At 40.9% G+C, this 20927-nt stretch overlaps 1 protein-coding gene across 4 annotated transcripts in view; it reads left to right on the top strand.

Moving 5' to 3' along the window:
* The first annotated feature begins 15819 nt into the window (after positions 1-15819).
* SLC17A5 (solute carrier family 17 member 5) overlaps positions 15820-20927 on the top strand; it is a 48257-nt gene continuing 43149 nt past the window's right edge. For 3 of the 4 annotated variants that reach the window (XM_045867090.3, XM_045867088.3, XM_045867087.3), the window contains exon 1: positions 15820-16005. In XM_045867090.3, the coding sequence (XP_045723046.1) occupies positions 15946-16005 (60 nt within the window). In that variant the 5' untranslated portion in view covers positions 15820-15945. The remainder of the gene's footprint in view (positions 16006-20927) is intronic. The other variant, XM_045867089.3, reaches the window with a different exon arrangement.

The following is a 20927-nucleotide window of genomic DNA, read 5'->3' as shown; positions in this document are numbered from 1 at the left end:
GCTTACCATCTCTAAGCCTCAAGGTCCTTGTGTGTCAAATAGAGAGAATACCTTGGAAGAGCTATAAAAATTAAATGAGAACCTGGCACAGAACAACCACATAACAAACTGTAGTAGCCATTCAACTGAAGCCAGGTATTAATTCCATTTTATGGATAATAAAAAAAATATCACTTCTAAATTGTTTTAAACTCACTGCAACTTGAAGAAGAAGAAGAAGAAGAAGAAGAAGAAGAAGAAGAAGAAGAAGAAGAAGGAGGAGGAGGAGGAGGAGGAGGAGGAGGAGGAGGAGGAGGAGGAGGAGGAGAAGGAGGAGGAGGAGGAGGAGGAGGAGGAGGAGGAGGAGAAGAAGAAGAAGAAGAAGAAGAAGGGGCGCCTGGGTGGTTCAGTCGTTAAGCATCTGTCTTCGGCTTGGGTCATGATCCCGGCGTCCTGGGATCGAGCCCCGCATCAGCTTCCGGATCCACGAGAAGTCTGCTTCTCCCTCTCCCACTCCCCCTGCTTGTGTTCCCTCTCTCGCTGTGTCTCTCTCTGTCAAATAAATAAAATCTTTTAAAAAAAAGAAGAGAAGAAGAATATCAAAAATCTACAACTAGAGCCATTATCTAGAAACCATAACAGCTAACGTTCCATTGATTACTACAGAAAATAAAAAGAAGTGCTAGTGCATTTCTTTCTTTTTATATAGATTTATTTTTTTAAGTAATCTCTACACCCAAAGTGGGGTTTGAACTTACGACCCCAAGATCAAGAATCACATGCTCTTCCAACTGAGCCAGCATTTCTAAAATCTACTTTCAGGAGACTCAGGTTTGTTCATTTGTTTTACACATACTGGGTTTAGAATGAACTATCGGAAAGGAAAAGATTTATCTTCTCTCTATTTTTCCCCAGCTCCTATCAGAAAGTTTTAAAGATTCCTAAACTTTGAGGAAATAATTGCTAGTACAATTTTGTTTCCTGAAGATAGCTAAATTCTCTCTAAATATCTCCAGCAATTCCACTCATTCCCAAGGATCCAATTCCAGGAATTCAGGGTTTCCTTAAGCAAGGCTGAAGTCCCAAGTATATTTCTGTGAGATGCTCTGGTACTGCCTTTGTATCCCTTTTGAATTTCTACAAGGTCCAAATTATTACATTGCTAATAAATTAAGTAATATACATCAACCCTGGTCAGGACATAGCAGAATGAAGGAGTTCTATCATTTGCAATGGGGAAAAGAACTTAAGACCCCTCATGTGTAGGAATTGATCTGAGGGCACCAGCAAGTTTGCCTAGACTGAGGGACAGTTTCCATAGAAATACCAGGCATCTTGATAAAAATTTGTCAATCCCCAAAAATACATATGACATGGGAAGTTTGGTGATAAAAATAAACATTAGATTTTATGGTTTTCACCAAATGAAATCTTTTTTTTAAAGTAATTTGTTGCTTCCAATCAAATAAAATGTGTACTATTTAAAACAGAAAGTTTGCTTCTTGATAACTCCATTTTCGATCTATTATATGCATCAGTCCACAGATCACCAACAACACTGACAATTCTTTCCATATTGCCGTTTAAAACATAAGAATTAAAAGGGTAATAAGCCACAGAGGAGTAGTAGATTATTTTTATTTTTTTAAAAGATTTTATTTATTTATTTGACAGAGAAAGAGACAGCGAGAGAGCGAATACAAGCGGGAGGGGGGGTGGGAGAGGGAGAAGCAGGCTCCCCACGGAGTAGGGGGCCCGATGCGGGGCTCAATCCCAGGACCCTGGGACCATGACCTGAGCCGAAGGCAGACGCTTAACGACTGAGGCACCCAAACACCTCAATAGATACTTTATTTTTAAAAATTGCATTGATCAAGAGAAATTATTGCCTCAAAGGATAGAAGCATCATGGCCAGGACACAAACTATAAACCAATAAGTAAAACATTCTAAGAGAACATCCTTGAATCTATTCTTAATCAGATATTTCCCTTGAGTTCTCATTATTCCTGAAAAGAGCTGGAACATGGCTTCTTCAGAACATATACTTAGCCTAAAGCAATTTTAGAAAATTATATTTTCAAAATGTTTGTTGTTGTGCACTTTATAAAAGTTCTGGAAATGGGCGCCTGGGTGGCTCAGTTGGTTAAGCGACTGCCTTCGGCTCAGGTCATGATCCTGGAGTCCCTGGATCGCGTCCCGCATCGGGCTCCCTGCTAGGCGAGGAGCCTGCTTCTCCCTCTGACCCTCCCCCCTCTCATGTGCTCTCTCTCTCTCATTCTCTCTGTCTCAGATAAATAAATAAAATCTTTAAAAAAAAAAAAAAAGTCCTGGAAATGGACACCATTGAGTAGAATTGAAAAGCATTAACTCTGCATTGGCCAGGGAATTTATTAACATGTTTGAAGATTTTCATAACAAAAAAGGGTTTTTGGCATGTACTTTGAAATGTTTTTAAGGATTGTGCTGATCTGTTCCCATCATAACTAAAGGGCATGGGAGACTGGATTAGAACACAGTCTAGGTTTTCAAATAAGACCATCCGCTGCACAGCAATGAAGGGGGACAGGGTGGGGATGACTGAGTGGTAACTAGAATACCTACTGGAACTAGGTAGTTACTGGAATTCCTTTTCAAATTTCACGTTGTACTTGCAATCTCATCCAAACGTAGGGGAATTTCCTTAAACCTGAGTCATAGCATTCAAATTATACCTTCCCTTGCCGAAGTAATCAGAAAGAGGCCAACAATAAAAAAACACAGCTGAAGCTATCCTAAGAGTTCCTTCAAAGATTTACAGTTATGATAGTGTTAATTTCCTTAAACCTGCATCATAGCATTCAATTTATTCATTCCTGTGCCTTAAGTAATCAGAAAATGTCTACAATAAAAACAATGACTCTGAGATACAATTAAAGCTATCAGAAGTAATGAGGTCCGAGGACAGGCACCCTACCCCAGTCCAAACCTGCACCACTTTCGGACAGCCCTCTACATGTGAATTAAGACTGAGTTTTGTTTCCAAAAATGTCCTTGCCACTTGGTACTTTTTAGGAGAAAGTGTCTTCAAAAGTTCTTTTATCCTTGTTTTTTTCTTATTTGTATCTATCTGCCTTCTAATCCTCTGGGGTTCCCATTTCCAACCCTTGGACTTGATAGAATCTGGCCTCCTTAGTTCTAAGGCTGCGCCTTCTCTAGCATAACAATTAACCCCATCTTCAGACCTTTCCCACTGATGATGGGTTCAGATCCTGGGCCAACAAACGAACCAACACCTAAGCCAGGCAAATTTTAGCACCCTACAAATAAGAGTTACATAGATGATCCACTGGAAGACAGCATGGGATCTGGAGTAAGATGAACACATGTTCTAATCCTTGTGCTTAAGAAAGTTACCCTCTACTGAGCTCAGGTTTCCTTAGCTGTAAAATGGGAATATTGATACCAAGACCTACAAATGTCTTGATCAGTAAATAATATGTGTGTTACCATCGTGTCTGACACATAACAGGTACTAATATTTTATTTTAATTTATTAATTTCTTCTATTTCCTATTACACTGGTCCAATGTGGGGGGGGGGTATGTTTTTACCAACAAGTTCCAGCTTTGCAAGCACTGTTGGCACAGAGTTATTTCATTTTATTTTATTTTATTATTTTATTTTCAGAGTTGTTTTAAAAAACTAATAACCTTATGGGTATTAAAGAGGGCACGTTCTGCATGGAGCACTGGGTGTTATAGCAAACAATGAATCATGGATCACTACATCAAAAACTAATGATGTGATGTATGGGGATTAACATAACATAATAAAATTAAATTTTAAAAAAACCAGCAAGCCATTGAAGGGTATGGGCTCAATATTTAATGCTTGCTTAATTAAAATAAATCTATACATTGAAAACAAAAAACAAAAAACGAATAACCTTGGGGCGCCTGGCTGGCTCAGTCAGTAGAGCATGTGACTCTTGATCTCAGGGTCATGAGTTCAAGCCCCATGTTGGAGGTAGAGCTTACTTAAAAATAAAATTTAATTTAATTTAATTTAGCTTAATCTAAAAAGAAATTAATTACCTTAGTTTCTGGCTTTACTCTGATCATCTCTTCTCCTTCAGGGAAAAGTGCTCTCCACAGCCCCACCTTGTAATCTCCACGAAGGATAATTTTTTCCTTATCAATTCACTGGTGCCCTTCTCCATGAAAAGCGTTGTCTGGGGTCTGCCTCTGTTGACATCACTGTAGCTAAGCTGACAGCTTGGCTACATGACAGGGATTATGTGACAATAATGCAAGAGACTACTGGGATTCTTTATTTCAAATAAACACACACTAATGGAAAAAGAAAGGTAAACTTTTCACAGATTAAAAACTTTTCTTCCAGTTTTTCTATCCCTCAAAACACTTTGGGAACTTTTCCCTAAAACTATCTTAAAAGCCTATTAAATCTTTCTCCGGGGGCGCCTGGGTGGCTCAGTCGTTAAGCGTCTGCCTTCGGCTCAGGTCATGATCCCAGGGTCCTGGGATCGAGCCCCACATCGGGCTCCCTGCTCAGCGGGAGGCCTGCTTCTCCCTCTCCCACTCCCCCTGCTTGTGTTCCCTCTCTCATTGTGTCTCTCTCTGTCAAATAAATAAATAAAATCTTTTAAAAAATAAAAAATAATAAAAGACACCTCTAGGGGCACCTGGGTGGCTCAGGCGTTAAGCATCTGCCTTTGGCGTGGGTCATGATCCCAGGGTCCTGGGATTGAGCCCCACATCGGGCTCCCTGCTCAGCGGGAAGCCTGCTTCTCTCTCTCCCACTCCCCCTGCTTGTGTTCCCTCTCTCGCTGTGTCTCTCTCTGTCAAATAAATAAAATCTTTAAAAATAAATAAATAAATCTTTCTCTCACACAATCTCATTAGTTTATAGCCACAACTTGTAAGTTAAACTGAGACCTGGTTTAAGTGCTTTCTTTGATGTGTAAGGATGATATGACACAGCTCATTAATTATGTATCTTACTGTGGGCTTTTATTTGGGGCTGGGGGAGTAAATCAATCACATCCTGTAGATGAGCTTTTTGTCGTTGGATTTCTATTCTTTGTTGTTTGTTTGTTTGTTTCCACAAAAAGGGGACTACTGACGGAATTGGAATCACCTCACCAACATGAAGTAACCAGTTCTTTCAGAACTTTTTTAAATAGGAAGGATTGAATTTTAATATTCTGATTTATTAGCATTACAACTGATTTGCCCATTGCAATTTTTACTCCTGAAGAACTCAATTGGAAAGATAATCTAAACAAAACTGCTTCCTGCCCCCCCGCCTTAAATTTCTGGAAGAGAAAAACCAGTGTAAGCGTTCCCTATTAGTAGAGTACATAAAAAAATGAAAAGTCAGCTATCCCTCAACAAAAGGATTAATCATAGTTTCTCTAAAAATAGCAAATTCTCATGTGTCATCTTAAATATGGTTGACTTTGTATAAAACTTTAGAAACACATCCATTGGAAAAATACGGTATTGCTGTATTAATTAGCAGGTTATCACGATGCCCTAGCACTTTCTGCTATCAAGATTCCATTGATCTCAGATTTTCTTTTCTCTTATGAAACAAGTTATTTTCTAAGCCAGCATATCTTTCCTTAGTCAGAAAATATGAATGTATGTGTGGACAGAATTCTGACCAAAAGGGTTACCAGGAAGGGCTGACTCAACAGAGCTGTGGCTAGACATCTTAGTTAGAAGAATAGATTTGAACCTTAATCTTCTAATCTGCCTGAGTCATTCAATTTTAAGTTGCTTTGTATGCACTTTTAGCTTATTTCTGAAGGTCGTTCTGTTTCTTGTGCTTCTTGTGTGTTTAGCCAGCTGATTTATTATCTGCTTCACTGGTATTTCACAACATTTGCAAAATTTGGTCTAATTTCCCTGAAGTTAAAGAGACAAACTACAAGGGCGCCTGGGTGGCTCAGTTGGTTAAGCAACTGCCTTCGGCTCAGGTCATGATCCCAGGGTCCTGGGATCGAGTCCCACATTGGGCTCCCGGCTCAGCGGGAAGCCTGCTTCTCCCTCTCCCACTCCCCCTGCTTGTGTTCCCTCTCTCGCTGTATCTCTCTCTGTCAAATAAAATCTTTAAAAAAAAAAAAAAAAAAAAGAGACAAACTACGACATATCTTCTTTCCGTGTATTTAAATTTTATCTGTCTTTTCCAGGCTTTTCCACAGAGGCAACATTACTTATATATATATATATATATTTTTTTTTTTTTAATAAGGCTGCTTTTTCAGCTCCCCTACAGCAAGTAAATGAAAGATTGATAAAGAAAATGTCATATAATTTGTAATCAGCAGTTGACAACTTCACATATTATATACTTATCATTGAAATGGCTCCTATGGGGATGCCTGGGTGGCTCAGTCGGTTAAGCATCTGCCTTCAGCTCGGGTCACCTGGGATTGAGCCCCACGTCGGGCTCTTTGCTCAGTGGGAGTTGGCTTCTCCCTCTCCCTCTGTCGCTCCCCCTGCTTGTGCTCTCTGTGTCAAATAAATAAAATCTTTTTTTAAAAAAATGACTTTTAGAATTAAGTAAAACTGTACTCAAAGCTTTTTTTTTTTTTTTTAAGATTTTATTTATTTATTTAATTGACAGAGAGAGACAGCGCGAGAGAGAACACAAGCAGGGGGAGTGGGAGAGGGAGAAGCAGGCTTCCCGCGAAGCAGCTCATGACCTGAGCTGAAGGCAGACGCTTAACCGACTGAGCCCCTACAGGGGCACCTGGGGTGCTCAGGTCATGATCCCAGAGTTCTGGGATTGAGCCCCACATCAGGCTCCCTGCTCAACGGGAAGCCTGCTTCTCCCTCTCCCAGTCCCCCTGCTTGTGTTCCCTCTCTCACTGTCTCTCTCTCCGTCAAATAAATAAATAAAATCTTTAAAAAAAAAGTTTTAAGATGCAAAGTTAACATACAAAGTATAGAAAATTAGGGAAATTATGGAGATACAATATCCTAGGATTTGAATACCTGGAAAGGGAATAAACTGGAATTGTAACAGTGGCTCTCACTGATCTTAAACAAATCATTTCATTCGATTGCCATCCGCTAGTTCCCCTCTTTAAAAGTGGTTATAATAATACCCACGTCCTTGGGGCACCTGGGTGGCTCAGTCGGTTAAGCGGCTGCCTTCGGCTCAGGTCATGATCCCAGGCTCCTGGGACCGAGCCCCGCATCAGGCTCCCTGCTCAGCAGAGAGCCTGCTTCTCCCTTTCCCTCTGCCTGCCGCTCTGCCTACTTGTGCTGTCTCTCTGTTAAATAAATAAATTTAACAAAATCTTTAAAAATAAAAATAAATAACACCCACGTCCTTGTGGATATGTTCCAAGAATTACCCAATTATTAGGTTATAAAGCACTGAGGAAATTTTATCTCTGCTGTGAAAACAATTGAGTGCATACTAGCATATAAACATGACAGAAAGCTGCACATTTACCTATCTTGTTTTGTTTATGTCTTGATCACTATCCGAGGACATCTGATAGTACAGCTGCTTAAAGTTAACAGGATATGGGAAAGTATGTCCAGACTATCCATTTTTTAAATTCCTTCCTAAAAATATTATTGCTCTTCCCCTGGAACATATTAATCATATACCACTTGCTCTCTAGAAAATATAAATAAAAACTATGTCCTCTAACTTCCATAATTGTTAGAGAAATATTTATACTTGTCTTGGATGATAATTAAGAAATGTTTCCTTCAAGGTACATTTTACTCATAAACTCCTTGAAGGCAGAAACCATGTTTATACATCTTGTATACCCCCTTAGCAACCAGGACATAATATGAAGCTCCATAAATATTTTTTTCATAAATATTTCTTAGGCTGTTCTCTCTGCTAAGGGCTGGGAATGAAAAGTAAGTAAGTCAAGGTTGCTGTTCTCAAGGAATGACACACACTAGTAAACTTAGATAACTCTAGCACAATTTGCTTTAATAAAAAAATGGAAAAGGGAGAGATTGTCAAGAAATCTTTAAAGAAAAGATGACATTTTAGTCCAAGGACAAATAAGAACTCATTATACACAGAAGAAGCAAACAGGTAGAGGGAACAACACAAGGAAAACATTGTATGTATAAGGTTCTGTGAGTAGTCTGATGTGTAAAGCACAGAGCAGATGGCGAGAAGTGCTGGAAACTGAGACTGGAAATGGGGCCAGTTTGTAAAGGTCTCGTGTTCTATACCAAAGAATTTGGATTTTATCCTAGAGACAAATGGTCTCCAAAGTGGGGTGCACTCGCCCAAGAGCATATGCAAAATTATTCCAGGAAAAATCATAACATCTCTATTTACCTTTTCTCATCCTTTTATATTTTGAGTGTTTGATGAGTGTAGCGTGTGTGTGTGTGATTTATATAGAAAAATACAGGGGCTCCTGGGTGGCTCAGTCGGTTAAGCATCTGACTTTGGCTCAGGTCATCATCTCGGTGTCCTGGGATCAAGCCCTGTGTCAGGCTCCCTGCTCAGCAGGAAGTTGGCTTTTTCCTCTCTTTCTGCTCCCCCCAGCTCATGCTTTCTCTCTCTCTCTCTCTCAAATAAATAAAATCTTTTTTAAAAAAAGAAAATGAAAAATACACATGTTGGGTGCATATTCACAATTTTTATTGATGGAGTACACAATCAAAAAATGTGAAAGACCTAGGCAATAAGCTGTCATTGAAGAGGTTTTTTTTTTAAAGGTAATAGTATCAGATCTATATTTTAGAGAGATAACATTGAGGTACATACAGATGATACAGGGAAAAGGAGAAATTTTTTTCCGCTTCATTGAGATATTGACATATATGTAAGTTTAAGGTGTTTAATTTTGATGATTTGATACATGTATATGGTACAGTTAGTTAACAGTTCTACCCTCTCACATAATTACCTTTGTGTATGTGTGTAGTGATAACATTTAAGATCTACACTTAACTTTTAATTATATAAGACAGTATTGGGTTTTTTAAATATTTTTTACAGATTTTATTTATTGGGACTCCTGGGTGGCTCAGTCGTTGAGCGTCTGCCTTCGGCTCAGGTCATGATCCCAGGGTCCTGGGATCGAGCCCCACATTGGGCTCCCTGCTCCGCAGGAAGCCTACTTCTCCCTCTCCCACTCCCCCTGCTTGTGTTGCCTCTCTCGCTGTGTCTCTCTCTGTCAAATAAATAAATAAAATCTTTAAAAAAAACATTTTATTTATTTAAAGATTTTATTTATTTATTTGAGAGAGAGAAGGAGAGACAGTGAGAGATTACAAGCAGGGAGGAGAGGGAAAAGCAGCCTCCCTGCAGAGCAAGGAGCCCGATGTGGGGCTCAATCCCAGGACCCTGGGATCATGACCTGAGTTGAAGGCAGATGCTTAACCGACTGAGCCACCCCGGTGCCCCCACAGTATTGTTAATTATAGTCACCATGCTATACATTAGGTCCCCAGAACTTATTCATCTTATAACTGGGAGTCTGTACCCTTTGACTGACATCTCCTCTATTTTCCTTCCTACCCCCAGCCCCTGGCAACCAACATTCTACTATTTCTAGGAGTTCAACCTTTTTAAATCTTGAATATATGTGATACAGTATTTGTCTTTCTCTGCTTAACTTATTTCATTTAGCATAATGCCTTCAAGGTCTATCCATGTTGTCACAAAAGGCAGAATTCCCTTCTTTTTATGGCTAAAAATATTCCATATTCTTCCATATTCATATTCCATATTCATTTCCATATACCATTATATATACATGAGATAGATGATAGATAGATAGATAGATAGATAGATAGATAGATAGATAGATATCACATTTTCTTTATTCATTCATCTGTTGATAAACCCTTAGATTGTTTCTAGATCTTGGCTATTGTGAATAACACTGCAAAAAAAAAAAAAAGCTGCAATGAGCATAAGGGTGCAGATATCTCTTTGAGATAGTGTTTTCACTTTCTTCAGATATACACCCAGAAGTGAGATTTCTGGATCATATGGTAGCTTTGTTTTTAATTTTTTAAGGAATCTCCATACTGTTTTCCACAGTGGCTGTACCAGTTTGCATTCCCATCACCAATGGTGCATGAGGGTTCCTTTTATCTCCAATCCTCACCAACACTATCTCTTGTCTTCTTGGTGATAGCCATTCTGATCAATGTGAGGTGATATCTTATTGTGGTTTTGATTTATATTTCTTTGATGATCAGTGATGTTGAGCATCTTTTCATGTACCTGTTAGCAATTTACATGTCTTCTTTGATAAAATGTCTACTTAAGAACTTTGTCCATTTTTTTTTAAGATTTTATTTATTTATTTGACAGAGAGACACAGTGAGAGAGGGAACACAAGCAGGGGGAATGGGAGAGGGAGAAGCTGGCTTCCCGCGGAGCAGGGAGCCTGATGCGGGGCTCGATCCCAGGACCCCGGGATCATGACCTGAGCCAAAGGCAGACGCTTAACAAATGAGCCACCCAGGCACCCCCTTTGTCCGTTTTTTAATCCTATTGTTTGGTTTCAGTTTTGCTATTGAGTTATATAAGTTCCTTTTATATTTGGATATTCACCCTTTACCAGATAGTTGGTTTACAAATATTTTCTCCAGTTTCATAGGTTACCTTTTTATTTTTCTGATTGTTTCATTTGCTGTGCAGAGCTTTTCAGTTTGATATAGATCCACTTATTTAATTTTCTTGTTGCTTGTGCTTTGGGTGTCACATCCAAAAACCATTGCAATGACCGATGTCAGAGTTCTTCAAGGAATTTTACAGTTTCAGATCTCACATTTAAGTCTTTAATTCATCTCAAGTTAATTTTTACAAATAGTGTAAGATAGGGGTCCAATTTCATTCTTTTGTATGTAGTTATCCGCTTTTTCCAAAAACATTTATTAAACTATCCTTTTCCCACTGAGTATTCTTGGCTCCTTTGTCAAACAGTAGTTAACCATATACATAAGGGCTTATTTCTGGGCTCTCAATTCTTTTCTATTGGTCTATGTGTCTATTTTTAATGCCAGTACCATACTATTTTGATTACCATCACCTTGTAATAAAGTCTGAAATCAGGAATTTCAAAAAGATAATGAAAAAGAGAAGTATTTAAAAAAAATAAAAAGAGAAGTATTGAGAACAGAGTGGAAACCTTAGACTTAATGGAAATTATCTTTTAAAAATATTTTAACATTCCTCCTTAAATAATTACACTAAGTCATTGTTAATACTCCTGTATAAGTTACAAAGATGTTAAGAGAAAAAAAATGGTCAGTGGAATTTAACTCACATAACCATGAGGAAAAGATCTCCAGATGGAGAAGAGTCTCTTTACAAATAATGATGGGATACAATTTAAAGAAAATAATTATTAAATCCTAGAGATTCAAACCCATAAAATGACAAAGAATTTATAAATTAATCCACAGAAATCAATTCTCAGGTGATTAACTGTCAAGTTTGGCAAAAAAAAAAATGAATAAAATATCTCAATAACCATTATAGCTCAATAATCATTATAATTTCTGATTTTTTATTTTAGAGAAAAATCTAGGATAAAGAAAGGATGATTTTGTAGGATCACATTGTTCATCCAAAAATTCCGTTATTAGTTTTAATATTTCCAAATCTAGTGATTCAAATATTTGTCCTTCCATTCAAGTTTTTTTTTTTTTTTTTTTAAAGATTTTATTTATTTGAGAGCGAGAGAGAGAATGAGAACACGAGAGGGGGTAAGGTCAGAGGGAGAAGCAGACTCCCTGCTGAGCAGGGAGCCCGATGTGGGACTCCATCCTGGGACTCCAGGATCATGACCTGAGCCGAAGGCAGTCGCTTAACCAACTGAGCCACCCAGGCACCCTCCATTCAAGTTTTTACTCCCTATATATTACTGTCTATTTGAAATTCTCACCTTAGTAGTCTCACCAAGGCCAACATGATAAGACACTGTGAAACATGATAAGCACAGTGAAAGAACCAATGCTAGGAACTGCTCAGCCTGCAAAGATAAATAAGACTTGGTCCCAGGGCCTAGGAAACCCAAAGTCATAAAAGGGAACCAAGACAGTTACATAGCCAACTATTAACTACATAATTACAAGTAGAATGTGATATGTATTTTAAAAGAGGTATAATGAAAATCAAAAGGGAGTTCCTAACATGGGTAAGCTCATTTTGCAAAACAAACTTAACAATAAAAATTACAATAGCTGGGGCATCTGGGTGACTCAGTCGGTTAAGCATCTGCCTTCGGCTCAGGTCATGATCCCAGGGTCCTGGGATTGAGGCCCGCATCGGGCTCCTTGCTCAGTGGGGAGCCTGCTTCTCCCTCTGCTTGCTGCTCTCCCTGCTTGTGTGCTCTCTCTCTCTTGCTCACTCTCTCTCTCAAATAAATAAATAAAATCTTTTTTAAAAAATCCTCTTTAGCGGCACCTGGGTGGCTCAGTCATTAAGCATCTGCCTTTGGCTCAGGTCGTGATCCCAGGGTCCTGGGATCAAGCCCCGCATCGGGCTCCCTGCTCCGCGGGGAGCCTGCTTCTCCTCTCCCACTCCCCCTGCTTGTGTTCCCTCTCTGGCTGTCTCTCTCCGTCAAATAAATAAATAAAATCTTAAAAGAAAAAATCTTTAGGGGGTGCCTGGGTGGTGCAGTTGGTTGAGCATCTGACTCTGAATCTGACTCTTGATTTCAGCTCCAGTGGTGATTTCAGGGTCCTTGGATTGGGCCCCGTACTGGGTGTGGAGCCTGCTTGGGATGCTCTCTCTCTCCCTTTCCCTCTGCCCCTCCCCACTGCACTCACGGGTCTTGCTCATTCTCTCTCAAATAAATAAATAAATAAATATAAATAAATAAATCTTCTTTTTTAAAAAATCCTCTTGAGGCGCCTGGGTGGCTCAGTCGTTAAGCGTCTGCCTTCGGCTCAGGTCATGATACCAGGGTCCTGGGATCGAGCCCCGCATCAAGCTCCCTGCTCCGCGGGAAGGCTGCTTCTCCCTCTCCCACACCCTCTGCTTGTGTTCCCTCTCTCGCTGTGTCTCTCTCTGTCAAATAAATAAATAAAATCTTTTTAAAAATATAATAAAAATTAAAATTAAAAAAATTAAAAGATCCTCTTTGGAATATTATAAAACAAAACAAAACAAAGTACTTCCTCTGGGTTTAGAATCCATGACAATGCAGTAGCAAGAAATATATCCAGCACCATGTTGGTTTCTAACATCATACATTCTGGAGAAATGGCAGGAGCAGAGGCTATACAGGATGAGCCTAGAATATCTTATTATACCAGAAAGTAAGGTAGAGCTCAAAAAAACACAACAATGGAGGCATGTGAAAGGGACATAGGAACCAACTGAAAGATTTTCAAATCACCAAGCTGGAACAATTCAAACAACAAAATAACATAGTGTTGGATTATAACCCAAAGTACAAAATACTAACCATGGGCCCAAAATAATATAACCAAATACTTGAATGAATAAGTAAATAAGGGAGAATAGACAAATCACCCATACAAAGGAATTCTGCCCCTCAAAGACTTGGGAAAGTCTTTGCCGCTACCCCTTAAGTGTAAGCTGCACTACGGACTTGCTTCCAAAGAGAAAAGTATGGAAAGGGAGGGGAGAAAAAGGAGTTAACTTTACAGGGGGAAAATCTGAGAGATTATCTCAGGTATGTAACGGAACTTAACTTCACTAGTGATATCATTAGTGATAAGTTATATCGACAGCACTTTCCCTTCATATTATATGATGAGCATGGCGTTTACCTCTGCGCTCCTCCTCCCCAAAAACCATAACCCCAGTTCATTTATAAGAAGAACATTGAACCCACATTGAGAGACTTTCTACAAAACCTACCAGTACTCTACAAAATTGCCAAGGTCAGTAAAAACCAAGAAAGTCTGAGAAACTGTCAGTCTACAGGAGCCTCAGGAGACACAATGACTAAATGTAATGTTGTCATCCTGGATGGAAACCTAGGACAGAAAAAGAACATTAGGTAAAAACAAAGGAATCTAAAGTATGAACTTCAGTTAATAATAACCTATCAATATAGCTAATCAGTTGTGACCAATGTCTCATACTATTGTAAGATCTTAACAGGTCAAATCAGGTAAAGGGTAGGGAGCACTCACTGTACTATCTCTGCAACTTTCCTAATAAACCTAAAACTCTTAAAATAAAACGTGTGTTAAAAGAAAAAAAGGACCTCTTCTGGTTTGAAATCTTTCATTATCTGTTAGAATCTTTATTCCCTGGTCCAAGTCTTCTATAAAGTTGCTATTCATAATGTGGTCACCTGTGAGTTTCTTGGCAATACAGAATCTCAGGCCCATCCCAGATGCATTAGTCAGTGTTCTCCAGAGAAGCAGAACCAATAGAAAGAGAGAGAAAGACAGTGTGTGTGTGTGTGTGTGTGTGTGTGTGTGTGTGTGTAAAGTTACATAAGGAACTGGCTCATGCAATTATGATGGCTGGGAAGTCAAATCTGCAGTGTGAGCTTGCAGCCCAAAGACCCAGGAGAGCACGTGGTTGCAAATCAAGTCTAAAGGCAGTCACTGGACAACTCCCCCTTGGTCGGGGAGGGGGTCTTTTGTTCTATTCAGGCCTTAGATTGAATAAATTCAACCCACATTCTGGAAGAGTTCTGTTAACCTCGTCCAAAAACACCCTCCAGGTTGTCAATGCCAGACCTGATAAATCAGAATCTGCATTTTAAAAAGATCTGCTGGGTGATTTCACGCATATTCAAGTTTAAGTGGCATTGCTGCAGAAGACTCCTAAAGGGCCAGAATCCCTCCTTAAAGATCTTAAAATATACATGGTAATTTCACTAACTCAGGAACTAGGCTTGATTTGTTGCTGTTTTAACTTGATAACTCTCCTAGCATTTATTGATCCGGAAGTGAGGGATGCCTTCAGAAATCTCCACTCTCTGTGCTGGGTGAGGGTAACCCTCCCATTTGTTCCCACGTGGACCTCACCAAGCTTCTGACCCGGTTTTTTTTAAATTACTGTCCTGTGAGTCTTCCCAGCTACAGTGAGCTCCCCAAGGGCATCTACCACATCTTATTTTTCCTATCTCCAGGTCTCTATTACTCACGGTAACAGCCAAACTCAAGTCTGGCGTCAGGACTGCAGGCCCACATCTGTCCCATTCCCGCTGCCCCATCCCCCAACCCTCCCAAGAGAGACTGTACATTTTCCTCTTTCTCAGGCAGCATATGCCAGAAGTTACCATTCGAATTAGATCTGGGGAGACATTACACACAGATTACTCTGCAGGTTGAGGCATATGAAATTGACAATATTGGCTTTTTTGACCCACAAAATCAGCGATTTCCTAGGCCTGAACAGTATGTTTCCATTTAGTGTTTTTCCTTCGCAAAAACTACTTTAGGGACAATTTGCTGTCACGGGTAGATGGTACCAGGCTTGCTAATATTCGTGACAATTTACTACTGATAAATTAACGTCAAATACACACCATTCACTTCCCAACTTCGATCCCAGCCCTCCCCTTATGATGCGCGATTCAAGGCCTCGCAGCCGCCTCCAGGGTCCCACTCATCCCGCAGGGGCAGCCCCTGCGCTTTTCAAGGGCGCACAAGAGGGGAGAGCGTCGTTCCTCGGAACGACGGCGACCTGGCACGCCCAAAACCCAAGGGGCGCGATAACTCAACTCCCACCGCGCCCCACAGGCCACACCGCCCCGAATTCTGCCTTTGCCCGCCCAACCCCTCCACCGTTGCCCGAACCTAAGATGGCGGCGGGGGCGGAGTCGGTGCGGCCGCCTGTAGGCGGGACCGCGGTGACAGAGCGCGGCCGAGGGGCGGTGCCAGCGGCGCCACCCCGCCCCGCCAGCGCGGCCCGGGCCTTCGGCTGTCCGGGCCCGCTCTCCTTTCTGCCGGTGTCGCCGTCCTGCTTCTCGGAGGCGTCATGAGGTCCCCGACTGGGGGCCTGGCCTCGAGCGATGGCGAGGAGGGCTCAGATAGGACGCCGCTCCTGCCGAGCGCCCCGCGGGTTGAAGCCGGTGAGCAGCGGAGCTGTCCCAGGGCGGGGGTGGCCGGGATACCCGCGCCCTTGGCCGATGGGACCAGAGCTGCTTAGGCGTGAGGGGTCTTGAGGGAGGAAGCGAAGGCGCGAGGGAACTCGAGGAGGGGGAGTCCGTTCAGGGCCCCGCTTAGCCCCCGCCTGCCCCGGTGCCCAGAAGCCGCTCTGGGGTCTGGCGGGGACCGTGAGGCCGGGCCGGGCTGGAGGCTCGGGTGGGGCCGCGGCAGGTGCAGCTCCGCGGGGTCTGGGCAGGGGCAGCTGGGCGCCGCCCGCTCTGGACTCCTGGCAATTCTCGATAATATCGAGCGGGGAGCCCCATGTTAGAATGTATGGGAGGAGAACCTGTGAATCAATGGGCAAAGGGCCGAGCGGAAGACCCGGAGTCAGAGCAAACTGGGAGAAGACCCTGCAGATCGGTGGGCAAAGGGTTGGACGGAGCTGCTCGCTCTTTCTCTCTGTCACCGCCGGGTTTCCTCAACTGCCGCCCGCCGGCCTGTAATCTGGTAGCGCCTTGGGCGGGGAGCTGAGACCGAGGAGGACTGAGGTTAACATTTGTGTGTATGTGGAGGAAGACTATTGCAAAAGCCAGCGAATATCTTGAATTTTTTTTTCCGTATGGTAGTCTACGGTTACATCGTAGCAGGTCTGCGATTTAAGTTAGAAAACAGTTACCTTCAAGATAGAATATCTATGAAGTTCTAAGATAATTTGCCGAAGGTCTTGCAGCAAATAGAAAAGGAAGTACTTCACAACGTATCTTCCCTGAATTTGGAGAAATTAAAATATATTGCTATTTAATACTTTTATAAATGTAACTTCTTTAAAAGTAATTAAAACTAAAGAACAAGTCCGTTTGTACGCGTTCTATAGTTTCAAAGATGTGTGCATGAGAAACAGAGTTGAATTAGAAATTTGACTTTTCCTGACCAAGAACAGGATCGTCCTGTGGTATCTTTTTTGTTTTTAACATTACCAGATGGTGGCAGTAGATGTGGCAACCTAAGAGCTCCATCCGGCAGCTGGGAGCTTATTTTAGAGGAGGCTCAGTGTAAATACTGTACCAGTGACGTTAGACCTAGAAGTTGGACTTAGTTCCATGAACTGAGCTTTTTCTGTGGCATACACTGTTAGATTTCTAAAATCTTCTGTAAAATAATCTAGTATGGAAATACAGAAACAAATGCCATCAAGATATTCCCTAGAGACTATCATATTCTGTTGCAGTTGAGAAAATATATACAGCTGTACTTCATCCATGCCTACGTGTATAGTTTTGATTTTTCAGGAGAGAAAGGCCAACAAAATGTCAGTGGTAACATTTTACAGTAGTAAAAAGACCTTAGAAGCTAACCACCCTCTGGTGATGCATCATTTTATACATAGACAACCAAGGGCCACAGAGATTACATTCCCAAAGGTTGCAGCATGTAGCCACATTTGTGTTATATTTGAGAAATTCCTATTTGAAAAATGCTTAATCGTTTTTACTTGATCCATTACAAATTTGAGAGTTCCCCATCCATGGTGAATACGAGGACCTGGTTTTATGTTTCTTTACTAAGAGCTAAACTTAAGATATGTTTCTTTAGTGTTAAGAATTAATGCCTCTCAGGTTGATGTAATATGATGGAATTTTCAGTAACCCAACTATGGTTACCCCTCAAGCATTTGCTTTTACTCAGCGTGGTCGATTTCAGAAATGCACACCAAAATGATGGGAGAAGGCTGGTTCAACACTGATAAACAATAGGAAGTCTATAGATTTTTCTGCCTAATTTAGGTAGGAGGAGGGGAGGGAACTAAGCAAGGAAGAGCAAAGCTTTCCCTCCCACACATAAAAATTCTTCATTCCTCACACTTTATACCAGTTGAAGGTTTGCTTTTGAATGAAAGACATGTGTCTTGCATTTGATTAAGTGGATTTTCAAAATACTGTTGCACCAAAAATGTACTCATTTGTGTTAGGAAAAAAATCAACTGTAGGGCTTCTAAGACATTTCTTTGTGTTTAAAAACAGAGCATAGATTTGAAGCCAGAGTCCCTAACTGCCAAACCCAGCTCTACTAACTAGGTGTGTGAGCTTTAGCAATTACCTAAGCTCTCTGTACTTTCCTTATCAATAAATCAGGGAAAATAATATACCTAATTTACAGGGTTATTGTGAGGATTAAATGAGCTAATAGGAAGTGCTTAGAAGAGTTTGGCACATAGTAAATGTTAGTTACTATTACTATTATTATTATTATCATTATTTTCAACGAAAGCCATTTAGATTTTACATTCCTCAGAGAAGCTGGGCACGGCAAAATGAGGTCCCCATTCTTCATGGTCACACTGTATCAGAACTTGTGATTTCTAGCTTGTAATATAGGTCATTCTGTGCTTTGTTTTCATTGATGGGGTGTTTTGTTTGTTTGGGGTTTTGCCTCTACTACTCTGTTGGGGAGGTTACATTCAGGATTCAGTTACACAAGCATTGAGTTTCACAAATACACTTCTTGTATGAATATAGTCTTAAATGTAAGATTCGGAGTGCTGGTAGAGAGCAACCACATTACAGAACAAAGGCAAATGGCCTTGGATCATTGGATCATTTGGTCATATCACAATAGTAACTGAATCCATTTTAAGGGAATTTGGTGTTTTCACATAAACGGGTATTAATTTGGGAGCTAAGAATACATAAGGATCTATCAGGAATTAATTATCCATAAGACAGAGTAAGACTAGTTGAATATTACCCTTTCTTTTTAAAAAGATTTTTATTTTTTTTATTTATTTATTTGAGAGAGAGTGCGCACAAGAGGAGGTACGGTCAGAGGGAGAAGCAGACTCCCTGCTGAGCAGGGAGCCCGATGCGGGACTTGATCCCGGGCCAAAGGCAGTCACTTAACCAACTGAGCCACCCAGGGGCCCTGAATATTACCCTTTTTAAACACAAAACATATTGTATTCATGTTAGAAAAGAAATCTTTTTTCTTTTTTGGAAGATTTTTTTTTTAAGTAATCTCTATGCCCAACATGGGGCTCGAATTCACAACACAGAGATCAAGAGTCACATGCTATACCAACTGAGCCAGCCAGGCGCCCCAATAGGAAGTCTTTTTTAATGCAATTCCTGGGCCAAGGGGGCTCACTATGTCCAGTGCCCACCCTCCTCTAGGAAAAATCGTCATCTGTGTGGGTCAGTGCTCCTAACCATGGATTTTCCACCTCAGTCTCAGCCCCTCACTATTCAGTACTCCTTTCTCCTCCCCACTGCCAAACCCTTCCACAATGAATAAATACCCTGCATTCTAGGGTTTTCACCAGCCTTCCCTCCACCCACATCATTGCTTCAACAGAAACCTGGCCTTCTGGGCATATCATTCTCACTCCTCACTGCTGCCTCAAGGGGTGATTATTTTCTCTTGCCCTGTGCTAATTGATGAGAGTGACTCTTCCTTATTCCACATGGATGATGCTTCCAGACAATTACCCCTCTACTCTCAATGCCTGGTGACTTCCTACTCATTGATGAAGACTCTGTATAAATGTTCTTTCTCCAAGAGGCCTTCCCTGACCCCCACCCCACACATACACACACACAAGCAGCTTAATGTGACTCCTTTGCCCCTTGTTACATACATATATTGTAGTACTTTATCTTATTGGTATAAATTTCTCCAGGGTGAACAGGAAAGGAATTCATTTTTGCTGAGTGCTTATCATAACTGCCCTAGAGTATTTCATTTAATCTACACACAACCCAGTGAGGTGGTTATTGTTTGCCTCATTTTAGAGCCAAGAAACCTGAGAATGAAAACTATTTTTTTAAAGATTTTACTTACTTGTTTATTTGAAAGAGAAAGAGAGGACACGAGTAGGGGGAAGAGCAGAGGGAGAGGGATAAGCAGACTGTGTGCTGAGCAGGGAGCCCGATGAGGGGCTCGATCCCAGGACCCCGAAATCATGACCTGAGCCGAAACCAAGAGTCAGATGTACGCTCAACCCACCGGGCCACCCAGGTGCCCTGAGAATGAAAACTATTAAGTAATTTCCCCCAAAGACACATGGCCGGTGAGATTCAGGACGGAGATTCATTCCCAGGTCTGCTTCTCTCTAAATTAGCCTGTGTTCTTTCAACTACACCCACTCCACATTCCTAAATTTAAACCATATTTTAGAAGCTGATGTTTGTTTTGATGGGTGCTCTGTTCATTATGCAAGCATGATTTTGCTTTGAACTTGATTTCAGTGTGACGGATGCTTGATGGATGTTCTCTGTCTTCATAATGCAAGCATTCTTTTGTTGGACCAATTTCAAACATTATCCAGATTCCACATTTTGTCTTAACACCATGCTTTTTTGAAATAAAATTTTCCTGACTGATTCTTAAGCAACAGCCATTTTTATAAAGTAGTGACCATATATTTTTAATATCTCTTACGACCTCATAGCTATATACTTTGTGACATCTGTGTTGGCTTTTTATTTTCTGATTATCGACTGTGCCCCAAAAAGTTAAAATTGCCTGACCCATAACTTCTAGGTCAGTTTTTCAAGTAATATCAAGCTGCTTGCCCCACATCTTCATAGGATAAGGTATAATCACAGTCCAATGAAACATCTCATGGGGAGAAGCTGATGACAGTAAAATAAGGTAACTGCAAATAGGATAGAGAGAAGTAATAACATTACAGGTCAGAATGGCATAAAATAAAGTTGTCTAGACTAGTAAATTGAATTACTAGTAACTTCATCCCTCCCTTTCACTTACTCCCACATCTAATAGGTAGGCAAGGCCTGTCAGTTCTGTTTTTAAATTTATCTCAAATCTGCCCATTTCTGGGGTGCCTGGGTGGCTCAGTCAGTTAAGCATCTGACACTTGATTTCAGCTCAGGTCTTGATCTCATGGGTC

Source organism: Mirounga angustirostris, unplaced genomic scaffold (genome assembly GCF_029215605.1).
Source record: "Mirounga angustirostris isolate CCGP_5_RB_7025 unplaced genomic scaffold, mMirAng1.0.hap1 SCAF_8, whole genome shotgun sequence".
Classification (NCBI taxonomy): domain Eukaryota; kingdom Metazoa; phylum Chordata; class Mammalia; order Carnivora; family Phocidae; genus Mirounga; species Mirounga angustirostris.
The sequence above is the reverse complement of the archived record's forward strand: the minus strand, read 5'-3'. Positions and strand labels throughout refer to the sequence as shown.